The sequence below is a fragment of the Astyanax mexicanus genome, chromosome 19 (assembly GCF_023375975.1).
Source record: "Astyanax mexicanus isolate ESR-SI-001 chromosome 19, AstMex3_surface, whole genome shotgun sequence".
NCBI lineage: Eukaryota > Metazoa > Chordata > Actinopteri > Characiformes > Acestrorhamphidae > Astyanax > Astyanax mexicanus.
Window position 1 is genome coordinate 30,565,772 of NC_064426.1, and position 22,484 is coordinate 30,588,255.

At 38.6% G+C, this 22,484-nt stretch overlaps 1 protein-coding gene across 2 annotated transcripts in view; it reads left to right on the forward strand.

Moving 5' to 3' along the window:
* ttyh2l (tweety homolog 2, like) overlaps positions 1–22,484 on the forward strand; it is an 88,361-nt gene that overhangs the window by 53,564 nt on the left and 12,313 nt on the right. For both annotated transcript variants that reach the window (XM_022673498.2, XM_022673489.2), the window contains exons 5-8: positions 3,502–3,597; positions 7,703–7,775; positions 19,848–19,917; positions 20,942–20,997. In XM_022673498.2, the coding sequence (XP_022529219.1) occupies positions 3,502–3,597; positions 7,703–7,775; positions 19,848–19,917; positions 20,942–20,997 (295 nt within the window). The remainder of the gene's footprint in view (positions 1–3,501; positions 3,598–7,702; positions 7,776–19,847; positions 19,918–20,941; positions 20,998–22,484) is intronic.

The following is a 22,484-nucleotide window of genomic DNA, read 5'->3' on the forward strand; positions in this document are numbered from 1 at the left end:
AATACTGTTAAAATGTGGCATAATTTTAAAGCTCTAGCTGCTGTAACTGTAGAAAACTGTCTTTCTCAAATGTGAAGCTTTACTTCTTACTGTTTTAGTTACAAAGTTGTAGTTCAAAAGCTTTAGTGTCTTGACTGTTATCGGGTCTTGATACAGAGATAATTATCATTTTAAAAACTCATATTGAGGCCTAATATTCTGATATTCTACTGTCTTCAATCCTGCAAAGCCCCACCTCCTGTGCTTTGCATATGATGGATCATGCGCCTGGTCTTCCATACCTCTCCAACATCTCACATAATGCTATTCACAAGGCTATTAACAGGCCGAGCTGACTCCTGGCCGGCGGACAAGCGCCATTAACTAGCTCAGCATCATATCGAGAAGTCACTTCTGCTATTGACCTTTAGCCAAGTGCAAAAACAGCCTCCCATCTCCACTGCCCTTTCAGAGCTGTTAGTCCCGGCCAATTGACTTGCATATCCTCTATGAAGATCGCATTGCCGTTTGTAGGCTAGTGTGTTATGAACTAGCAGTGGGCGTATTGATGAAAGGCTTATATTTCCGATGGCCGGAGGTCTGTGGTATCGAGCGAGACCGTGCGCACACTCTTAGCCCATTACTCACAGGGCAAATCGAATCAGCTACCCTCTGCGCTCCCTCCTTCTCTCGCTCTGTCTATCTTTAAGACGTATGGGCATATTTTAGCCCTCATGCTGTAGAGTTGTGGCTACATTTGCCTGCTGTAGCAATCCTGTAGCGTTCAAAAAAAATGTCTGCAGCCAATGTAATAACAATATAATAACGTGATTTACTACACAAGCCTGTGGAGATGCGATTATTTCTGTTCTACCTGTTCTGATGAGAATACCCAATGAATAGAGATAGCACAGTGTTACCTATTAAATATTTATTCATGTCTACAATGTCTTTAGCTATTTTAAGTGGAGCACTTCACTTTAATTGCTCGTCTTTATTGATTTACTACTATGCAGATACAGAAATACATACCTTATAGATACCGCACAAAAAATCTTTTAATTTTCCCAAAAATCATCAGTTCTCCTTATAATCTGGTGCGCTTTATGTATGAATTCTACCAGTCAGGGTGTAAGGAGCAGTAAAGTCACTTTGCTGAAGTGCAGAGTTATACAGGAGTTTCAGTTTAGGGCAGTATTAGCATTAGCCACTAACCACTCTAAGCACTAGCTTATTTGCAGTTCAAAGGTGAGTATTATCAGCCTGTACACTGCTGACAACCCCAGGCTAGCACTGCTGGAGCAGCATTAGCATTAGCTGCTAACTGCGCTAAGCTCTAGCTCTTTCACCATTCAGAGGTGAGTATTATTGACCTGTAGCTTGCTGCTAACCCCAGGTAGCACTGCTGGAGCAGCATTAGCATTAGCCGCTAACCGTGCTAAGTGCTAGCTTTTTCGCTATTCAGAGGTAGAATATCGGCCTTTAGTTACTGTGTTAAAACAAGCTACGTGGGACGAACTGCTAGCTAATATCGTCCTGGCTCACCGGGAAAACTTAGAGTTCCTCAGTGTAGCACTGTTGGGCAGCATTAGCGCCTAACCACAGCTAGCTTTGGTGGAAATCTGCAAATCTAAGTTTACTATAAATAAACGGCTCTTAACTCTCCCAAATAAATGGTTTTCTGCTGAAAAAGAAGAAAAACATAGTGACATCCTTGTTCCTTAGTAGTGTTGCATAATGTGCCTTATAATCCAGTGCACCTTATGTACAAAAATAGACCAAAAAATAAACATTTATTAAAAATGCGCCTTATAATCCAGTGCAGTTTATAGTGCAAAAAATACAATATTCTAAACATGATTTAAACCCTGACTGTTTCTAGACAGGTAAGACACAAGAAAATATGTTGTTTCACATATTCAGTGCTACTAAAATATTGTTATACAGTTCATTATGTTAAATAATACAGGGAAAGATATCACAACCCTGCACCTAATGAAAGTGGTTACACACTGTGCCCAGCCCATTTCACATGCCCATATTTGATTCACCCACATAATTAAGCCCACCACAAAATCTCCAGAAGGCCGTTCCCAGTCCCACTGGCACCACTGATGCTCATGCTCACTGCCACCAGTTCCATGTGGACTTGTATTTGCAGATCTTTCTCCTGGATAGAAGCAACAAAAAAAGGATAAACTGTATATAATTAGGGGTGAAAAGAAAATATCAGTATATCTAAATATTGCAATATGTTTGTAATAATATATTGGCAATCGTGCCAGAAAGTGGTTAAATAATTGTTGTGTTTGAACCCCACCAGATTCTGATTCACTGTAAAAATAGTGTTTTCATAAAATATGTGTTTTCTAAAACAGTTTTTCTGAAAAAATTAAGAGACCACTTTAAAATAATCAGTTTCTTTTATTTTGCTTTTTATAGGTAGATGTTTGAGTAAAATTAATAGTTGTTTTATTCTTTAAACTACTAACAAAATTTCTTCCAAATTCCAAATAAAAATATTATCATTTAGAGCATTTATTTGCTCAAATAATGCAAAAAAAAAAAACAAGTTTATAGGCATTTACAACTACAATACTATTGTTTTTAAAAATCAGAAATCATATTGCTTTCATGCATCGTGGCATGCTATCCACCAGTCTTGCACACTGCTTTTTGGTCAGTAGTTTATAGAATAACAAATGCTCATTTTATTTAAACATATACCTATAAATAATAAAAATCATTAGATATTAGATAATAACATTGTTTGCAAGCATTCCAGCAGTAAAATAAGTTTATATTCGTTAAAAAAAGTTAAGATTAGAAATCAAATTGGTGGAATAAACCCTGATTTTTAATCATGGCCTTCATGGATCTTGGCTTGCTCTCCACCAGTCCTACACACTGCTTTTGGGTCAGAAGTTTATAGAATAATACAACTGTTAATTTTACTCAAGCCTATACCTAAAAATAGTAAATTCTATATGTACCCTATATATATAATACCTTTTCTTTCTGAAGAAGCAAAAAAAAACAGGTGTCATATTTTTGTGTCCAAATGGTGTATAAAAAAATTATTACTTTCCAATACTTACAAATTTGCATACTACGTATTGGATAGATGCCATTAGAACACATGTTTGGTCCGTATCAGGTAGCATCATTTTTCACTGTGGAAGCTGTAGTGCTGAGATACACAACGTGCACTGGCTCACAGATGAATACACATGCATGGGAGGAGACGCGCTGTCAGAGTGAGTTGTTGTACACAGCATCTGTTCTCTCCGACCACACTCCAGCTCATGAAATACTCATGTGAATGGATTTGCTCTGCTAAATTATTAACTGTCCAGAAAGTGCAGTAAAACACACATACAGGCAGTTTCGGAGGCCCGGCGGTGGCGCATTGTGTACCGGACCCTTTTTTAAGTGCTATACAATAAGTGCTGTACAAGGTGTTACCCCCACGCTCATGAAAGCAGCCCATTTATTATTATGATCTAATTCTGCTTCTTCCAGATGGCTGACGTACCTTCTGCTGCTGATTCTGGACCTGGTTATCTGCCTGGTGGCCTGTTTGGGGCTGGCCAAGCAGTCTCGCTGGCTGCTCACGCTGTGAGTATTTCTCACGTTTCTGCATAATGAATGAGGTGGCAGAGATCTGCTCATCACCTGTCTGTGAATACCCCGACTTTCCAGTTTAAAGGTAAAAGTATGCATTGAGTTGCCAGAAGAAGAAAAAAAAAAAAAACATCAACTTACACTCACTGGCCACTTTATTAGGTACACCTGTCCCACTCCTGTTAGCTAAGAAACAGGAAACTGAGGCTACAATTCACACAAGCTCACCAAAACTGGCCAATAGAAGATTGGAAAAACCTGGTCTAATGAGTCTCAATTTCTAGGTAGGGATGGTAGGGACACAATTTGGCGTCAACAGCATGAAAGCATGGATTCATCCTGCCTTGTATCAACGGTTCAGGCTGGTGGTGGTGGTGCAGTAATGATGTGGGGAATATTTTCCTGGCACACTTTGGGCTCATTAGTACCAATTGAGCATTGTGTCATTGCGCAACGCCACAGCCTACCTGAGTATTGTTGCTGACCATGTCCATCCCTTTATGACCACATTGTACCATCTTCTGATGCTACTTCCAGCTGAATAATGCGCCATGTTTTAAAGCGCGAATCATCTCAGACTTGTTTCTTGAACATGACAATGAGTTCTGTACTGTACTGGAATGGCCTCCACAGTCACCAGATCTCATAGATCCAGTAGAGCAGCTTTGGGATGTGGTGGAACAGGAGATTCGCATCATGGATGTGCAGCCGACAAATCTGCAGCAACTACGTGATGCTTTCATGTCAATATGGATCAGAATCTCTGAGGAACGTTTCCAGTACCTTGTTGAATCTTTGCCACAAAGGATTAAGACAGTTCTGAAGGAAAAAACGGGTCCAAAACGGTACTATCAAGGTGTACCTAATAAAATGGCCGGTGAATGTATATTTCCCTTCAAATCTCACATTCAGGGAGAAATCCGGTGTGAAATGGACTTGGTTTGTAGTGAAACATGATAGTGAGTACAAACTCTTGTCAAATAGCCCACCTCCATTCACCCCCAGCATCCCGAAATACAGTGCTTTTAGCCAATGCTCCCAACAGGCTTACAATGCTAGAGATAGGGGCATAGTGTTGCTCATGCAAATAAATTTTATTTCTTGTTTTTACAATATTGACAGTCTATGCACTTTCAATATTGTCAGTGCTTCATTTTAAATGTCAGAACCCTTTAAATTCTACCAATGAAGTGTGGAGATACTTTAAGCTTGTTAATGGTGTTAATTAATTTGCCCTAAAGGCATGGAAAAGTCCTAAAAAATAAAGGAAATGTATTGGTTAAAATGTGTATGAACCCTGCTTAGAGTTGCTTGTCTGTTTGCATGGGCAGTTCTAGCCAGATGCTGCTGGTCATGATCATTACCCTACACTCCGCTGGCTATCCACTGTGGGTGGTAGTTAAAGGTGGGTGATATGGCCCTATAATAATATCACAATATTTCTGCAACAAAATGCATATAAATAAGTTTGTATACAGTAACTTGCCTACACTCAACAAAAAATCTACCACATATAGATACAATGCAACAAAACAATTAAAAGGAAGTAGCGCTGCCACTATGATTGTGAGATCAGTGGTTTGAATCCTGGTCATGCAGCTTAACATCAGCTGCCGGAGCCCTGAGAGAGCTCAATTGGCCTTGCTCTCTCTGGATGAGGGTGGGTAGATTTGTGCTTTTTATCCTCATCACTCCAAAGGGTGATGTCAATCAGCACAAGGCTGTGTCTGTGAGCTGATGTATCAGAACCGAGTCGCTGTGCTTTCCTCCGAGCGTGCAGTGATTTTACTCGGCAATGCTGCATCAGCAGCAGTTTGAAAAGAGGCAGTGGCTGACTTCACTTGTGTCGGAGGAGGCATGGGCTAGTCTTCACCCTCCTGGTGTTGGGGGATCACAAGTGAGGAGGAGGGAGGTATACAGCTGAGTAGCAGCTAAATGGGTGAGACATTTGGCTAAGGGTACATTGGGAGAAAAAGTAAATGTTATCACGTACAATACCATATTATTATTACAGTGACATACAGTGGTAATAATGCCTTCTATGTCAAATTCCCAATGTAAACCTGGTCTCAACTGTAAAGTTGACTGGCACTTCTGTTATTCTTCTGCGGCAGCTTGAAAAAAGTTCCAGCCTTGAGGAGCTGAACTACTACCTGAAATGGCTGCATGTACCACCTCGTGCTACCAGTAGTGACAAGGACAGTATTAAAACCTCAATCTAGAGAAGTATCAGTCAGGATGGATAGTGATAAAGTGATAATGATAAATCTGTAGCATCTCCTTTGATACTGGTACTATGGCCAGTTTGCGTAGGTTCAAGGCCGATGTCTCACACTCTGTAGAGCTCAGAAGTGTCTTTAATGTGAATTGAAGTGCTGTGAATTGTAGATCTACTCTAAAGGCCTTTTAATGTCCTTTGATTACACTCTCCTCTTTCTCTCCTCCATTCTTGTGCTCTAAGGTCACCAAGCCCTCTGCAACACTATAAGTTTAGCTGCTTCTTCAGCAGCAGTGTCCTTCTTACCTTGTGTGTCCTTGCTTGTCCGGCTTTAAGTGTGAGTAATAACGCTACTCAGTGACGTCATCGTGAAAAGGAACCATTCTGAGCCGGGTTGGAAATGGCTGTGCGGTTAGCCGAGCATCTCCAGCTGGCTGGCTGACTATTTTATTCTCTCCCTCTCTCGTTTCACATGCGTTCAGCTTTCTGTCTCTCTCGCTCCTTCTTTCTTCCCATTCTCTCCACTTACCACACTAATGCCTATCGATCCCTATGCCGGGATGTGTGCGTGGGGTGTACGACTGTGTGTGTGCGGCCTTAACTAATTATTAAGTGCTTCCAACCCGCTTTTATTGGTGCTTTTAAGACCATCATCAGACAAGAGAGTTGGATGGAGAAAATCTCAACTGCATTTTTGTGCCCATCAGGGAGTCGTTTTCCCTGTTTATTTCCTTCCCTCCCTCCCTCGCTTTCTTTCTTTCCCTGTCTCGGCCTAATTTATGCACACACACACACACGCACGCACACACACGCATGCACGCACTTCACTATTGTTTGCTTTTAGTATATGTGCGGTCTGTTGTTTTATAATTTCTTCTAAATTGTTAATTGTAATGCTTGAGGGAGAGAGTTGTGAGAGAGTGTTTTGGGTACCAATGTCTTTCTTTCTCTCTCTTTTTGTCTATTTCTCATTTTCTTTTTTTTCTCTTTCTCTCTCTCTTTTGTCTTTCTACATATTTCTCTGTCTCCATTTCGCTCTGTCTTGTGTCTTTCTCTCTAACGATTTCTCTCTCTGTATATATCTCTCTTGCTCTCTATTTCTCACTCTCTCTCTCTTTCTCTCGCTCTGTCTCTCTCTGTCTCTCTCACTCTTTCTATATTTCTTTCTCTTTCTCTCTCTCTTGCTCTCACTGTCTCTCTTCTCTCTATCTGTCTCTGTCTCACTCTCTTTCTCTCTCTTCGTCACTATATATCTCTCCCTTATCTTTATGTTTTTGTCTTTCTCTCTTTCTCTCACTATTTTTATCTTTCTCTCTCTTTATGTCTGTCTCTCTCCCTTATCTCTATCTATGTCTCTTTCCCTCTGTCTTTCTCTCTGTTGCTGTCTCTGTCTCTCTCTGTCTCTCTCTATGTATCTCTCTGTCTTGCTCTCACTATTTCTCTCTCTCTCTGTCTCTCTCTCGCTTTCTCTCTTTATGTTTCTGTCTCTCTCTATGTATCTCTCTGTCTCTCTCTCACTATTTCTCTTCCTCTGTCTCTCTGTATGTCTCTCTTCCTTCTCTCTATCTATGTCTTTCTTTCTTTCTCTCTGTCTCTCTCTCACTCTCTCTCTTTGTCGCTATGTCTCTCTCTGTCTCTCTTTCTCTCTCTTGCCCTTTCTTTCTCTCTTTCTGTCTCTCTCTTTCCTTCTCAATCTCGCTACCATAACACTCCTATTTTTAAAGAAAATTGGTGTGTTACTGGAAGTTATGTTAAGATTTCAGTAGTGAAGCATTAATCTGTGTGTGAGTGGTGCTTCTTATTTATTTATTTTTTTTTAAAGCATCAATTGTTTTTTTTTTTTGTTTTTTTTACTCTTGTTTTTCTCTCTCTCTGCTGCAGCATTATGGCGTTTGGTGTGCTGACCATGATCCTGAGCTGGACGTCTCTTGGAGTGGGCACGGCCACTGCAGTGGTAAGATGTCACTGATCCGCTGATCCTCCTACACTGACTGGAATGCTGTGCTGTTGTGTGTTGTGTGCTCAGGAATGCACACAATGCAATCCAATCAATATTAGGATCAGATATCTGTTCCAATATTAACAAAATTAGCTGGATCGAGTATCAGATAATAAGGCTGATCCATGGCACCAGCGATTCATTCACCGAACCCAATGCACACACAATTGTGTGCAGCTACACAATGCCAGGATTCTAGGCTTCATAACTCAATGCAATACCCTTGAACTGTCATCAAATTTCAGTGAGTAATCCAGCTAAGAAAAACTTTGTCTGTGTCCATATGCCATCCAGTGTCTGTTTGAGTGTAGTGAGTGACCAGGGTCAGCACAGGTTATAAAAATATCCAAAAACACACATATCTGTTGTAATATGTGATACACCGTATTTTATTTTGTTAGTTATGAATCTTTTTAGATTTATTCCAAGTCAGCCACTGCCTCCTTTTTAAACTGCTGCTAGTGTAGCATTGCTGTGTAGCAACTCAGTTCTAAAACATCACCACACAGACTTCTTGTTCGGATTGACATCACCCTAGCAGTGATGAGGGGGAAAGAGCTCCATCTACCCTCCCAGAGAGGGCAAGGCCAATTGTGCTCTCTCAGGGCTCCAGCAGCTGATGACAAGCTGCATGACCAGGATTCAAATCAGCTTTCTCTCACTCAGGGGCATTGCTTGCCCCCTGGATCACTTGATTCCTAGAAGATACTGTATCTCCCCTACTCAACACCTTGAACAGCCAGAGTCCAAAAAGTGCCTAAAGTCAACAGATCACTTGTTTTTGCTAAATAACACTATATTCTAGATTTAGAATAACCCTGTTGTGATTTTTAGCAGTCCTGTTTTGCTGTTTCACACTGCGCATCGATTTAAAGCTACACACTATTATAATGACATTCGTTACCTTTTATATTTTAAAGCTTTAATACATTCTTCAATGGAAATCATGAAATTAAAACAAATACATTATCAAAGATGTAGTTTAAAGCTGATATCAAGATTATGTGGTTTAATAAGACGTCTTGCAGCTGTCTGTCTTTTGTGTATCACACAACCCCTTTCCCATCATGTTTATGCAATTGCAAATATGCCAGTAAAATGCTAATCAAACCAGCAATAACATAAGACAATACATCATCAATTCATACAATCATTTTCTTGCCTGGTCTGGATTAAAGTAAACAAACTACAAGTGTAAGAACACTTTTAATAATAAAAGACATGATTCAAGTTTTTTTGACTACTGACAAGTATTAAAACCTACTTATTAAAAACATCTTTGTCAATCTAATTAGAGGGTTGAGGTTTATTCATAAAGCAATGTATATATTAGTATCGGTATCAGAACTAAAGTTCTCAAAGTCAGATCAGTTCATCCCTTGTTTATTTGTCTAATTGCACAGTCAGACAACTTCACTGTTCTTTCTTTTTTGGAAAGAACAAAGCGGATGTGTGTTTCTGGGTCAATAGTATGGGGAAGATACTGTCTCGGAAGATTCCCTGAGTTAGTCTAAGTTTCTGCACGGTTCACGCCGGTTACTAAAGCAGATTACAGGGCTCTGCTGTGCTCCGCTCTGCTCTCTGCTCATTTAGGTTAGACAACCCTCAGGCTTATTGTTGTAAACACCTCTGTCCTCTAGGTCACTCCTGCCTAAGCTGGACAATCTGCTGCCCTCGCCTCGGTTCTGCTGTTCTTCCGCTTCCTATCCTCTCTCTCTTTGTCACTCTTCTTCTTTCTCTCTTTCTTTGCCCATCTTTCTGTTTCTCCTGCTCTCTGTCCTGTCTTTTATTCTGTTTATTTCTTTTGCTCTCCGTCTCTCTCTCTTCCTCGCTCTGTCTCTTTCTTTTTTCTCTTCTTCTCTCTGTCTCTTTGTTTCTCTTTGTTTCTCTCTCTCTCTTTCTGTCTCTTATTGTGTTTCTCTCTCTCTTACTCTCTCTGTTTCACTTTCTTTTCTGTCACACTCATTCTGTTTCTCCCTCTCACTCTCTCTGTCTCTTTTTTTTCTGTCTCTCTCCATCTTTCTTATTTTTTTATTTCTCTCTGTCTCTTTCTGTTTCTCTTCCTCTCTATATCTGTTGCTCACTCTTGCTTGTGCTCTTTCTTATCTCTTTTAATCTCTTCTTTGTTACTCTCTCTCTTTCTGTCTTCCTGTCTCTTTCACTCACTATATCTCTCTTGCTCTTTCTCTTTCTGTCTTCTTATCTCTTTCACTTGCTTTCTCTCTCTTCTCTCTCTTGCTCTCTCTTTCTTTCTTCCTGTCTCTTTCACTTGCTATCTCTCTCTTCTCTCTCGCTCTTTCTCTTTCTGTCTTCCTGTCTCTTTCACTTGCTATCTCTCTCTTCTCTCTTGCTCTTTCTCTTTCTGTCTTCCTGTCTATTTCATTTGCTATCTCTCTTCTCTCTCTCTCTCTCTTTAGCCCACACACACTGTTCAGGCATGTTGTGTGTGTATACATACACTGGTTCTGGTATTTGGATTATGGATGCGCTGAGGTTGCCAGGTCTCTGAGCTATCTGCATGGAGATGGATTATCCGTCAAACTTCTGCAGCTGCACAGCTGTGCTCTTTTCACACCCTGTCAGAACGTGTATATACAATTTAGAGGTGTAAACTTCTTACAGAAAAGATTTTTCTTCATCAGTTTAAAGACATGTGAAGAATGTTGAATGACCCATATCATTATACAGGGGTGTGAATGACTGAAATATGTTGCAATTTTAGGGAAAATGTTATATAAGAGTTTTTAAACACCACATTAACTCTATCTGGATGGGATTAGTTTATCAGGGGTAATTTTCTATTTTATGAGGGGGGTCCTCTGTAATTATATGTTATGCTGGATTGGTGTACTACTGTATTTTTATTGTTATATGACCTGCAAAAATTGTCTTTAAATTTCTAATATTGTACAATTATTTCTGGAACACTACATCGCAAAAAGGGCTGCAACGATTAGTCGATCTAATCGACAATGTCCATTATTTAAATTTGTCGACTACGAATTTCATTGTTAACTAATCGTTAATTTTTAAGGCAAGGCAAGTCAAGTTTGTTTATATAGCACCTTTCATACACAACAGTCATTCAAAGTGATTTACAAATTAGAAAAAAATACAAAGATAAGTCACATTAAAAAAAAATATAACAATAAAACTGGAAATAAAAAATAAAATAATAATAAAGCACGGACAAAACATGATTCAAACATGATTAAAACAAAGATAATTCCAATTTAAAACATGTAAAAAGAATTGTAATATAAGAAAAAAGTTTAAGAACAAGTGTTAAAAGAAAATACAAGACATTATAATTAAAAGAATATTCAAGTAACGAAAACTAAGAACAAAAAGCAATACTAAACAGATGTGTTTTCAGCTTTTTTCTTAAAAGAGGTTGTAATAGAACCGCAATACACCAAGTGCTGGAGACAGTAGCGCAATGAGAGATGGGTCAAAGGCGGCTCACTCACACAATTCACATCTAACTTGTGTCTGTAAAAGTCATTAAACATAACAGATTACATATTTAATCACTGTATATCAGTACTTTCCACATTTAAACAACATCTAGACTTTTAAATGCCTTTTTAATCTCATGTTCAGCTGTTTCTATCGTTTTTAGAGATGGAGGATATGGCAGAAATAATCTCTGATTAATCGACTAATCGAAAACAAAAAATAACATCAGATTAGTCGACTACCAAAATAATCATTAGTTGCAGAGCTAATCACAATATGTGCAAATTGATTATTGATTATTGTCACAGGCTCAGGTGCAGGCCTAGTAATAAACAGCCTTTCCTCATTCCAATGGATGAAAAGTGTCAGGTCTGGTGCTGAAAGCACTCCTGTCACTCCCACATTCAGCGCTGCAGACGATCTCCAGTCTCCCAACTACATTTCCCAGAACACACCACACTCTGACATCACCTGATCACCTGCCACCACCCGGAAGCCCTGAATATTGATTACACACACTATATAAACCCCCTTCACCTACACTCTGTGCCGAGTAATTGATTGGTTAGCCCTCATTACAAAGCGTATTCCTATATTTCCTATCTTTGATCTTCTGTGTTTTTGACTCTCTGGACTGTTCTACCTCGACTCTGATTTTTGCCTCCTCTCCGCTGTTTGGATCTCTGTGTATTATTTGGACTGTTACCGTTTCTGATTTTTGGATTACCTCTGTTTCTTGCCTCCCCGTGTATGAACTCTGGACTGTCCCTCACTCTGGTTTGTGCTATTTCTCTCTGGTTGTTGTTTGCTCCCCTTGACCTTAATGTTCAGCCTGACTATCCCGTCATTGTATTCATTTCTATTCTGTTTAATAAATATCTTGTTATACTGCATCTGCGCTTGACTGAGTATATCTGATCATTACAAAAAGAAGTAGAAATAGAGAGGGACACATTATTTATGACTTGTTTTATGTAGATATAAACCCATGCAAACATCTTGAGTAAACACAAGAAAAATGTCAGTCGGCCACAAGCCCTTAACTCCCTCGTTCTGTTCCACTGGTTTACCTCCCAAGCCTGTGAAGCTGTATATATATGTGTGTGTGTGTGTGTTTTAACCCAAGCATAATTGCTCTATTTCCTTGTCGCTGTGAGAAACTAACGCTTCAAAGCCAGATCTACTAACAGCAGGCAGCAAGCCATTAATGATGTCACCCATCAGACACGAGCCATTGACTCTGTGTCTAGTAGAGGCAGCCTGTGTCTCCAGGGGATTGAGTTTTAAGTGTGGTCAGTGGAGGACACCAGCGAGAACTGGTCATCCTCAGTAAAGTGGATTATCCCTGTGCATTGATTCCATCCTGCTGCCTCTGTTCGCCCAGCGCTGCGTAGAATAAACTGCATAACATAAACACTACAAGCTTGGATGTAACATGCCAAAATATTTCCACAGGAGGCAAACAGCCAGGGAGCCAATCATCATCGCTCTTCCTACAGCTGTACTTTACCCTGTAGTCAATTACAGAAAAGAACAGGTCTCCTCCGGATTTAATTTGCGTGAAGATGAATGTGATGAAGTACTGTAATTGCTGTGCATTCCAGCAAATTACACTCGCGCAAATCGATGTGATTGAGACGATTTTCGGATGCTTGGATTCACGGATTCCTTTCGTAGTATTGAGTTCAGTTCAGTTCAGTAGTTTATCAGAGCTTCAGTAGTGGTCAATGGCACTGTTTTTCTCACTCGTCTTTCACCAGGTTGTTGTTAATCTAATGGCCAGACTCTTGTATCTCTTGGATCTGTTTCTCTGCATACTCTTATTATTATTATTATTATTATTATTATTATCCTCCTTTTCACCCTGTTCTTCAAAGCTCAGAACCTCACAGGAGAGACCAGATAGATCACCACAGAGCAGCTACTATTATTATTTAGGTGGTGGGTAATTCCTTTTTTTAGCATTGCATTGATTGCACTGATAAGGTGGTGATGTGTTAGTGTGTGTTGTTTCTTTAAAGTTCTCAACAAAGTGCTCCGATTCTGCTTTGAACTCTCAAAAACTTCATAAAATTGCACTTCCAGGAAGTGCTTAGAGTTTCAGATTTTCTTGCCGTTTTCATACCAGCACTATTTGGATCGGTTAAAACAGACTCTGGTTCATTTGTATCCTTATTGCAGTTCAGCTAAACTGCTGATAAGGTGCAGGTTATTCTGATATATTAGCCAGATAATGCTAATTACCACATCTATGGACAAACGCTGTCTCTGCTGCTCCATGCTGTTTACACTGAGCACGGTATGTGCAGCGTTAACTACTCGCAACTATGTGACTCTGTGTGTCTCACAGCTTCTCATGCTAATCAACATTACACTAAGAGTGATGTGGGAAGAGAGCGCCATCTACCCACCCAGAGAGAGCCTATTGTGCTCTCTCAGGGCTCCGGCTGCTGATGGCAAGCTGCATGACCGGGATTTGAACCAGCGATTTCCAGATCATAGTGGCATCGCTTGACCACTCGCTGGACCATTATGTGAACAGTACTCAACTCATACTCTATCTATATGTCTATCTATCTAACTAATGTTGTAATAAGATTAAAAAGTAATACAGCAAAAGTAATAATATGGCAATAACACCATAATTACACTGTAAAAACAGCAATACAACAATAGTAAACATAGTGTAATACAACGTTGGTAACATTGTAATGACATGTTAGTATTACCATCATAATAGCTTTGTAATAATCTGGTTAAATTACCATATTAACATCATTGTGATATTAAGTCAAAAACATATGTAATAACATAATTAGAAGACCATAGTTATAACATGGTATTAACATGTTATTAAGTAGCAGTAGTAGTAACAGTTATTTTTTTGCAAATTATTTAGATCTAATATTTCTGTATATCATCACCGTAGGACAAAACCTACTATCTCCATTTTTGGTGTTTTTCACGTTATGTTGTCCCTGAATTTTTATGATTTAAATAAAAAAAATCCATTACAAATAAATACAATTTTCCCTTCATTTTCCTTGCTATTTGTCAGATACACTGTTTGTGTTCGACAGCAGCAATGTGGCAGAATAGTGATCAATAGTCTAATGAGTCTGCCCTGTTCTCAATGACATTCCCCAAAATAAACCTTTTCATACAGAATATATGAGAAGGGTTGTGATGGAACTAATTCTGCAGTTCGTATTTTTTTTTTTTATTGCACACAGTGAAATTACATGAGACTGCTGGCTTGAGGGATAAATAATAATATTTAGAATATTGAGAGCAAGATACCCAGAATGTATTCCCCTGTTGTATAATATGAAGTATGAAGCGTTCATTTTTATTCATAATAATGTTAAAATTCAGGCTCTAAGCTGGTTTGTGCAGCTAGCATGAAAGCCTTACTGCCAGCAGGTCAAATCTTAACTTCTAATTCTGGCAGTACCACAGCTATGCATTGCTGGCAGCTCTCGGGAGCCTGGTTGGTTGTGCCAGGCCTTCTGGTTGGGAAGGATAGCTGGTTTCTCTTTCCTGTTGACCTACAGCAGCAGGCTTACTGGAAGTGCTACATGTGTTACTGACTGTGAATACAAGTGAATAGCTAGTATTAAGTCAGGTGTTAGAACTGGAATATCACAGCCAAGCCTCATTAGTGAAAAATACATAGTTAATCTGCTATAAACAAACTAAACTATATGTTATTAACTGTTGCAGGCTTAAATATAGCAAATGCAAAGCTCCAGATGGTCATGATAAAGGGCCAATCCCATTTCACCCCTTGGCCCTACCACTTACCCCTACCGCTTGTTTTCGAGTGTAACCCTAGTATTTAGTTAGCTTTGATTAGCTTTTATTTTACTTGATTTTTCTGTTTCACCTTAAATGCTGCAGCCCTGCCGGGTGCACCATTTAAGGTGGAATGGGAAAGTTAGCTTGCTACTTTCTGAGAGAAACTACTAACATTTTTTGCTTGTTATGAACAATTTGGCCATAAAACATTGAAACTACACATTAAACTATGGTAATATTGTGCAAATCATCACTTTTAACAGGGAAAATATTTACATTTGTGGGTTTCTTACCAGTGATTCTCATGCCCCTTCGTTTGAAGTGTACATCTGGAAAATCTCCGTTTGAAGGGCTAACAAGCCCTGTCTCTTCTCCCTAACCCTCCAGCCTTACAAAAAATCTATTTTAAGCTAAAAAATACATCAGTTAATTCAGTAATTTAGCCCTACACAATAGAGCTCTCAGGACCTGACACACAATTTATTATTATTGTGTCATTATCATTATGATTGTGTGTCAACATTTTATCTGATTTATTTTTGGCAAACTATAATCAATTGTAATTTTAATTGACAATTTTAATTAGGACTGATGTTTTGAAAATCATATGGTCATGATAATTTGCATTGAAGGCATGGAAGTCATCAAAAAAATCATTGTAATTTAATGGTTAAAACGCATGCATAAAAAAAATATTAATACCCTTATTATTACCCATATATGCATGATGCTGTAAACCAAAACCTTTTTTTATTTTTTTTTATTTTTTTTTTGCTAATATATATAACTCAGTAGTTATCTGTATAGTATGTCCATACCACAGAAGCTACCAGTAAACAAGTACATCTCTTGCCAGTCTTACAAGTTTTTTATCATTCCTCTCTTCTTCTATAGAGCATGTCCTTCAACTGGCTCTGTCTCCACTGCCCATAGTCATGCCTATTCTACAGAAATCTGTCCTTGACTGAACTTTGGAAATTACACACCAAAAGCTATAAGTGGAAAAAGTGGAAACTTCAAGCTTTTTCTTCCTAGAAAACAATCTGTGAACTTTTTCAATTAGACAGAGCACAGCACTGAATCTGCTCTTTTCAGAGTTGTAAATGACCTTTTACTTTTTGCTGATAGTGGAGCCATTAACATTCTTCTCCTCCTCCATCTTAGAGCTGAGTTCGGTGCAATAAACTATGATGTACTCCTCCCTGTACTTCTCTCTTCCGTTGGTATTTCAGGACCATTTAGACAGACAGCTCTTCATTACCTTCATTGGTAAACATAGATCATCTATAGTAGCTGTTACCTAACCTAAGGGGTCCCTCAAGGCTCCGTTCTTGGTCTGCTTCATTTCATCATTTACAGGTTACCCTCCGGCCAAAGTATCCACAGCTGTAATCTCAGGCTCCTTTGCTAAGCCGACAATATCCTGGAATAAGTCAGCACAGAATTCACGTCTCAGTTTCCACTCCAGGCTCTGCCATCGTTCATGCATAAATCAAAACTCTGGATGAATGACAGTTTTCTAAAATTATGTGCAAAGAAAGATGAAGTACTGTTAATAGAGTGTATGAAAAGACTTGTCACAATAATGTCCAACGCAGACATGGACATAGACGTGTCACTGTTTAATTCCTTACTTGGCTTTGAGGCATGGCTTCAGCAGTGTCTCACAGACTAAAGGACAGTTTTATACTCCTGCATCAAGTCAACGCCCTACTCTGCTGCTGTGCGCTTAGGTTACTTATCTGAGGTTACAGCATTTTTTTTTTATTTAAATCTTATAAGGTATAGTTCATTTTTCAAGCCTCACTTAGCTTTTTCTATAATCTTATATTTCTTACTGTGCTTTCTTACTGTACCACCTCTGTTATTGTTGTTTATTTCTATGGTGTTGTGTTGTGTAACTGCTACTGGCTTCTAAATTTCCTTTGGGATCAATAAAGCATCCATCCATCCATCCAAATAATCAACCAAATAACCAACCAAATAAACAACCAACCAAATAACCAACCAACCAAATAACCAACCAACCAAATAACTAACCGACCAAATAACCAACCAACCAACCAAATAACCAATAAACCAACCAACCACCCATATAACTAACCATCCAAATAACTAACCAACCAAATAACCAACCAACCAACCAAATGACCAACCAACCAAATAGCTAACCAACCAACCAACCAAATAACCAACCAACCAACCAACCAACCAAATAACTAACCAACCAAATAACCAACCAACCAAATAACCAACCAATCAACCAACCAACCCCAGCCATGAAAAAATCAGATCTGAGCCACATTGAGCAAAAAAATTTAATTTAAGTCTCTTCAGCCTGGTAATGTGAACGTAGCCTATGACATAGTAGCCCAAAGAACATAAGTTTGATCCCCAGGTTATGTTCCATTGCTATCAGCAGCCGGAGCCTGAGAGAGCACAACTGTGGCTATGCTGGTCTGCACAGGCTTCTGTTGGCTGCAGTATCCGATATGGGGATTCATCTGGTGCTTTCCTCTTTCCTTTCTATGCTGTATTAGTGACAGTTGAAAAAGAAACATGGATGCCTTGACATATATCTGAGGAGGCATGCTATTGTCCTGACTCTCCCAGTGTTAGAAGCATTGCAAGTGAAAGTCGTAGAGTCCTAGAAAGTGGATGGGTTGATTGCTCAGTTAAATAGAGGGAGAAATTTGGTTAAAAAAGAATGGGTCTTTTATTAAGCCACTAACTCAAACTGCTTATTGTACGTATTTTTAGAACACCGCTCATCTAACCTCTGGCCATTACTCACTACTGCTAAAGCCAAAGCATTTATTCAAGCTTTAAATTCTCTGCTCTCCTGGCCAAACCCATTAGCAAACTTCGGCTCATTTAGAACGTAGCAGTAAAAGTGCTTACTTACAGCAAATAATGTTTTAAATAACATCACCTCTCTTCTGCTGTCTGTACTGCTTAAGTTCAGTATAAATTGCTCCTCACTAGGGCTGGGCGATACGACTAAAAAAAAAAAAGCACAGCTCATATCTCAATATGCTTAATAGACATCGCGATACAGAACATGATACGACATGCACATGGTAACTTGTGTAGTAGGTGGGATATTTAAAAGGGCTATAGTTACTGCTCTTGATGTTTATTTTTCCCTTGTATCCAGTGTTTTATGGAGTTTTGTCACTTGTGCCCGAATAAGGAGCGATTTTGGGCTCTTCTGGGGGGAACGAGAGTACTTTTTTCCAAGCTGTGGATTGATTGTGCCATTCCATTCATCTCTTTCTTAGTGAATAATTGCTGTTTGCTGTTGTTTTTCTTTTATTTTTTCTTTTACTCTGATAAAAACACTTTAACAGCAAGGAACAGCAGTAGGAGCTCCTCATATAGAGTTCTGTTTAAATTTTTCTCCAGGTAGGACAGAGCTAAGCTAGCAACACTCCAGTATGTTAGCCTGTTATGCTAACTTGCTAGCGTATTTGCTTCTTGTGTGGTGCTGTTCTACACAGTTTTTAATTTCTTCTAAACCAGTACACCATCCAGCACTACTGCTATCCCATGACTTTTTTCATGTTTGATATAAAGTGACCGTTATATTGATACAGTATTTATGTTGTAAAGTTGATGCAGTGTGTGTCTTTCTGTATCCTTGCCTTCACACTCTCAGTTTTTCTGCTGCTTGACAGTAGGGTAGATTTAGATAGCGTTTGGGAATTGGTGATGACTAAGATGGAGGTAATTGAGCAAAATAAAAAAACTGAAATTCAGATTGCTGCTCGCTCCCTTATTGATCCCATTTTTAGTTGAGGCAGTGTGTGCTCTTGCATACTGATGAATTTCTGATTCGAAGTCAGTTTTCCTCCGAAATTACATTGCTATTGCTCTCTGTACCCGTATCCCAGGATACGCTTGGCCCAGCGCAGAGGTCTGGCTTGTTTTTTTTACCAAGGACAGTGAACTTTCCGAGCTGCACACAGGATATAATTGCTTAAGCATGGCCATCAGCCCTGCACACTTAAAGCAGCCTGTGCATGTGGGAGAGGACTGCACGGTCCTGTAGCGGCCAGTAAAGTAGATTACAGGGTTTACACAGTTCTGGAGCAGGCTGATATAAACAAATCACACTGAGTGTACGAGTGTACTGAGTGTACACACACAGCATTCTGTAAATACTTAAACACGCATCTGTTCTTAAAGGCCTGAGGGAAATTATGTATACTGTCTTTCATTACACTGCAATATTTACTCTCTTTCTATAAATATGTATGTATGCTTCTCCTTTACTTACTTTACTTATCATGTATTAAAATACATGTAACTTATGTAGCACTTCTGAAATAAAATAATTACTAAATTAGCACTGCTGAGGTAAATTCATGATTACAATCGTTTTATGACTAAAATAGCATCACTGAGGTAACTTAATGTTTAGACTGGCACTGCTGAGGTAAATTCCTGCATAGAATGACACTTCTGAGGTAAATGATTTACTAAAATGTCACTTCTGAATTAAATGCATAAATAGAATAACCTGCTGAGGTAAATGTAGCTGGATGTTATGTTTTTTTGTTTATTTGTATGCTGGAATTTTAAAAATATTTAGTGACCAATAAATATTTTAAATTGTAGTTTTTCTGATAAAAAATGCAAAAATGTGTTTAATTTCAGTTTCAGACAAAATAATATTTTTTGTGCATCCCTAATGTTTATCATAATTGATATATGTACTGTTTTTCTTATATGGACCAACTAACTAACACATTACTTGAAATGTTTTAGGGCACCAGTGACTTCTGTGTGTCTCCTGAGAAGTTTATTGCGAATGAAACCAAGGACTTCTTAAATGAAAGTGAGTCAATAAAGTGTTTTTGCAACAACAATCAAGATTCTTGCTGATGAGAATATAATAGATACAAGAATATACTACTGCATCTAAATAAATGTAAAAGTGTATGTATTACATTTATGTTATATTTATAATACAAACAGATAACACAATTAAGATCATGTAACAACAAAAATCTACAAATTTAAAGTGCTGACGCGTCCTTACCCTGTTCCTCGTCGTCTCCCTTTTGTGCTTGTGTTTCTCTGTGTTTGTTTCCCTTTTCCCTTCATGCTTGTTTTTCGACATGCCTCTGTCTGTGTGCGTACCTATTCATTTGTAGCTCCGCCCCTTTGTTACCTGTCCTAAGGTGTTTCCTGTTTTGGTCAGTGTGTATTTGTAGTCTGTGTGTTTCCGTTCTCCTTTGTCGGTTCCTGTACGTTTGCGTCAGTTCAGGTTGCGTGAGTTTTTTTATGTACTTAGTGTTTGTTGTTTAAGTTTTGTTTTATGGTTTGTTCGTGTTGTAAATAAATATACTCACATTTGCGTCCGCTCTCTCTATGTCTCCTCCCTGCAGCACCAATCCTGACAAGTGCAGCATATTTAGTGCATGCATATAATCTGCAAACAAACAATTACAAGTACATAAAGTAAATAACAAAACATAAAAAAAAATAGCTTCTAAGGGTATTGCTGTCACGTCAAACATGTCAAACACAATCTGGCACACCCTTACTGGCACTGACCATGTAGGTTGACCTGTTTGGTTACCAGCTTGAACAAGAATACATGGTCTCACATGGTCAAGCTTCATCATACTGGTGGTCTAGGTTGGTTAGGTTGATCATGCTTGTAGAGCAGCTAAACCATCAAACTCAAGCAAAAAAAAATATCCTATACTGGTCAAGAGCTTAGCTGGTCAGCTGGTCAACCATCTCTACCATCTCAAGCTGGTCAGGCTGTCTAAATGTTGATTATTATTTAATTAAATTTTTGAGTTTTGATTTGATAAAAAAAACTGTCCTGTTGTTTTTGTGCTGCTCTACAGACATCGTGCACTACTACCTGTACTGCAGCAACACGCTGCCCAATCCCTTCCAGCAGGTAAGTCATGAACGCTGAATTTGTAAGCTTGTCTGCTTATGAATTCCTCTCAGGCATCCCAAGCAGGGCAATTATTAGGAGCCTATGGCATAATTGTACCGGTTAATTGAGAGAAAGCTCCATGTTAAACCCATTATTATGGTACGGTTAAAATATCAGCATGCTTAATTTAATTACTTAAAGGCGATATGGAAATAAACTTTGATCAAAGGGAATCCTTTTAGTCTGTGGGTTTGTAGTAATTAGCTTTGTCTGGTTCTATGGAGCGCCTGTGGGATTCCTTTAAAAGCTTTTATAGGCGTTTTTTTTTTGGGGGGGGGGGGGGTTGTTGAAACTAGACTGCATTTCAAGCATTTATTAAGTAAACCACTCAAGGGCAGAATGCACAAGCCTGAGGGGTATATAGCGAGAAGCAGATGGAGACTGCTACCATTAAAGGATTTACATTTACAGTGTAAGCAGATGATTGTAATCCACCTTCTGATCACCCGAAACCAGTCCAAAATTTAAATACATTTTATAGATGGGAGATTTTATATCAGAGAGAGGCTGATATGTGCTCTTTCTCTTTCTCTCTCTCTGCAGGACACTTTTAAGATTACAGGGAAGGTCAGATTAAGCACGTCTGAAAGCTCGATGTTTGACTAAGACCTTAAAGCAGCAGTCCCTAAGATTTTTTTTTTTATTAAATTGAAAACAATAGCATTCATGATTTGTAAAGGGGAAAATATTCTATTTAGTGGTGTCAATCAGTTAAACAATTCATGCAGATTAATCATGACAATATTCTGTGAATAACTGCAATTAATTACACTTGTCCTCCTTTAGAAAAGATTGAATGTAAGAATTGTAAAATTAAATTAGATTTATTTTAGTGATGCCAATTAAAATTAGTGAATACTGTAGTGTATGCTTAAGGGGAGATAAAACCAACATAAGGCACTGGAATAAAGAATTCATGATAAATTGTATAGAGGAAACTTTTTTTTACTTTATTGTAATTTATTGAGTTTGTTTATTTGGAGGGTTTTCTTTCTCTGTTTGGTTTGGTTTCACACAGGCATAAACCTAAACGCACCAAAATGCGCACCAATAAACCACGCGAGCACATTGTCACCTCTGATTGGTCAGAGCTGTCTGGCATGGGACGACGGAAGTCGGGGTCAATGTTGGTGGCGTAATTAATTGCATTAAAAAAAATAAATCCAAATTAATTGCGTGCGTTAATGCTTTGATGTTGACAACCCTAATTATAATTAGGGAAATCCATCTCTAAATGTCATATATATATATTTTTAAAAAAGTGTGGTCTGGTAGGTTTGTTGGATGTATTTGCTCTCAACAATATAATAAACATCACACTTTCATATAGCAATCGATTTATGTTAAAGTTACATTAAATTAGGTATTAAAAAAGTGATCTTCCACATGTTCTGTGCAATTACACATTCTCACCAGAGAGGTCTCCAAATCTTAACATATGTCTC